Source organism: Malania oleifera, chromosome 11 (genome assembly GCF_029873635.1).
Source record: "Malania oleifera isolate guangnan ecotype guangnan chromosome 11, ASM2987363v1, whole genome shotgun sequence".
Classification (NCBI taxonomy): Eukaryota; Viridiplantae; Streptophyta; class Magnoliopsida; order Santalales; family Ximeniaceae; genus Malania; species Malania oleifera.
In genome coordinates this window covers 18,746,983-18,749,933 of record NC_080427.1, presented here as the reverse complement: position 1 = coordinate 18,749,933, position 2,951 = coordinate 18,746,983, and the positions used below count along the sequence as shown (strand labels likewise).

The window sequence follows — 2,951 nt, the reverse complement described above, 5'->3', positions numbered from 1 at the left end:
ATGTTTGGTATTGTTAATTTTTTTTATTTATATATAATTTCATGAAATGCAATTTATATTTCCATTTATGTGCATTATATATATATATATATATATATAGATATATATAGATATATAGACGTTAACCTCGTTCTTGAGTTTTCAAAAATTTTATAGACCATCTTAAAAATTTTAAAAATCTCTCTGAAATTTGTCATAAAACACAAACATCCCCTTTTAAAAGTTCTTTTTTTTTTTAGAAAATTTTTGTATTTTTGACAAAATCAGAATATATATATATTAAAATGCCACATCCCGAACAAAATATATAAAGTGAACTGCAGGCATGTACACCATAAAGATGTTTCAGCTCTTATTTCATTTACATTTACTGTGTACACCACGCTTTATTTGGATTAATTTATATATAAATTAATAGTAAAATAACACAAAATTGAAAGGAGTTTTAAAAAAAAAAAAAAAAAACTTATAGAACCAATCACCTCACTCACTGAACCGGCTGAGCCGCCGGCCCACGGGCGGTCTACTCTAATCCAAAAGAAATACATAAAATTCTAATTTCCTCCGATCTTTAACCATGAACGATAGAGCTGTATAGTTATTTACATATATATGTTTTGAACATCTCTCCATCACGGCCGTTGATCACATGATTGAGCAAGCATTGGGATTCTCGTCGCTGAACATCTGAGGCGCGTCCGGGTGCACGTACGGTACCGGATAACCCTGAGGATGTTGATAAAGAGGAGGAGGAGGAGGGTAGTACGCCTGTTGTACCTGATAATACGCATGGCCGTAACCTGGATCGTACACGTGTCCCTCATCGTACGGGTACCCATAGTGCTCCATCTTGCTCGTCTCCATCTTGCCGCCGTCTCCGTCTCCGTCTCCACCGGCCTCTTTCTTTTTATCACCACCGCCATCGCCTTTTTTCTCCTTCTCGCCGCCTCCGCCTTCCTTCTGATCTTTCTTATCTCCGCCGTCTTTAGCCTTCTTGTCGCCGCCGCCGCCGTCGTCTTTCTTCGGAGGAACCACGTCGACGTTTCTTCGCAGCCTGTCACTGAGGTAGGGCGTTAGGCTTTTCACGTCCATCGTTCCCTTCACCATTACTAGATCCTTCTGCGGGTCTACCGTTACTTCCTGTACTCCTGTTACGCCGCAACATTTCCCCCCGTTAGGCAAAAGAATAATTGACAATGGGAGGAGGATTTTGGGATATATATGATGTTGGTGATGGTGAGTATTACCTTTGACCTTGGAAATAACTCTCTTTATCTTGTGAATGCACCCGTCGCAGTGCAATTTGATCTTCAGGACAACTGTACTCACCGGAGGCTAATCACACAAACGTTCAAATAATCAGAATAGAATTAAATTAAAGAATAAACCTCAACGGTCACAATTAATTAATTAATTAAAAAAAATTATTAAACATGAAACAGCATCAGATAATCCGACGTTTAGCTGCCCACGTTGCTAACATGCGCCGCATGCGCCGGTTACGGAGTAATCAAAGCTCTGCCGACTGAGACAAGAGCGCTTTTTAGAATAGTACCTCTTTGGGCTTCTTATCGTCCGCCTTCTTCTCCTCGGCCTTCTTCTCTTCAGGCTTTTTATCCCCGCCGCTGCCGGCATCCTTTTTGGGCGGAGGAGAGAGGAGCTCCACCTTCTTCTTGGTCTTCTCAGCCACCTTCTCCTGAACTTTGGTCGGGTCCACCTTCCCTACCACGGTCAATTTGTTGCTATTACAGTCTGCCTTGACCTCTACAACACCTGCAACCACCATCGCCGCCGTGTTATGACGTCCAAACAAGATATATATATATATATATATTTAAAAAAATAGAAGTGAATTTTTTACGGTCAAAAATTTTAAGAAACCGTCAAATAATTAACGCGGATCTCGAAGGACTCCGTAAACTCCAATTCGGGGTAAGAATCAACAGCGGGAATAAAAAAATAAATAAAAAAAATAAAATTGAGTCCTCGTACGTTAATTTGATCAAACAATGGATGATTCCGAAACACAAACACACAAAAATTGTGGGCTTTTTGTTGGATAAATAAGAAATTTACCCTCAATATTATTCTTGACAAATCGTTTGACTTTCTTGGCACACCCCTCGCAATGCATGTCAATCTTAAGGACGACGGGAAGGGCGCCGTCGCCGGCGCCCTTACCAGAGTCCTTGCCGGCGTCGGCCTTCTTCTCGCCTTCACCTTTTCCAGCCTCTTTCTGCAACAAAACAACAATGGGGGAACGAAAATTCAAATTCAGAGAACTGAACACAACATAAGAGAGAAGAGAGACGGAGGAAACACTGCTGAGACGAAAATAGAAAAGGCACGGAGACGAAGTCTCACCTCGGCGCCCATTATTTTTTTTCCTGTTTCAATTGTGCCTAAATCCTCTTTGATTGTCTCGGAAAATGTTCGAATGAAGAGAAAAAATGGGAGCGTGGGTGGGAATAAATAGAGGTGGGGGAGGTAGTTGGATGTATGCATGTATATGTGCATGCATGGATGCGTTTATGTGTATACATTCATGTATGTATTTATGATGGGGGATGGCTTCACCTTCAACTCTCTCTTTATTTTTATTTTTTTACCAAGTGCATGTGCGTGCAATGGCTGCCGCCGGATTAGACTAACGGTTGTCGAAGAACGACGGTCAAGAGTCGTGACAAATCATCCGACGTGAGCACTGCCATACTATAGGTCTCAAATGACCAAGTTACCCTTCATGGTCTCCAACGTAAAAATACTGTTGCGACGTTTTTAAGGAGACCTGACGCGGCTCACACGCTGCGACAATTCCGAATATTACATTTTATTTTTATTTTCGTTCTTATCCCCACGATAGTTTCTATTTTTGAACACTTCACATGACCAAATTTTACTATATAAAATCTTATTTTCAATGATTAAAAAAATTACCTTATATTTTTTAA

General features: G+C 40.5%; 1 protein-coding gene across 1 annotated transcript; it reads right to left on the bottom strand.

Moving 5' to 3' along the window:
- Positions 1-328: 328 nt before the first annotated feature.
- LOC131168568 (heavy metal-associated isoprenylated plant protein 6) lies at positions 329-2,566 on the bottom strand. Its single transcript, XM_058128098.1, has 5 exons — positions 2,365-2,566; positions 2,077-2,236; positions 1,556-1,773; positions 1,248-1,335; positions 329-1,148 (listed from the first exon to the last, which is right to left on the bottom strand). Exons 1-5 carry the CDS (start codon positions 2,515-2,517, stop codon positions 646-648), a joined length of 1,122 nt encoding a protein of 373 aa, XP_057984081.1. The 5' UTR covers positions 2,518-2,566; the 3' UTR covers positions 329-645.
- Between the last annotated feature and the right edge of the window lie 385 nt (positions 2,567-2,951).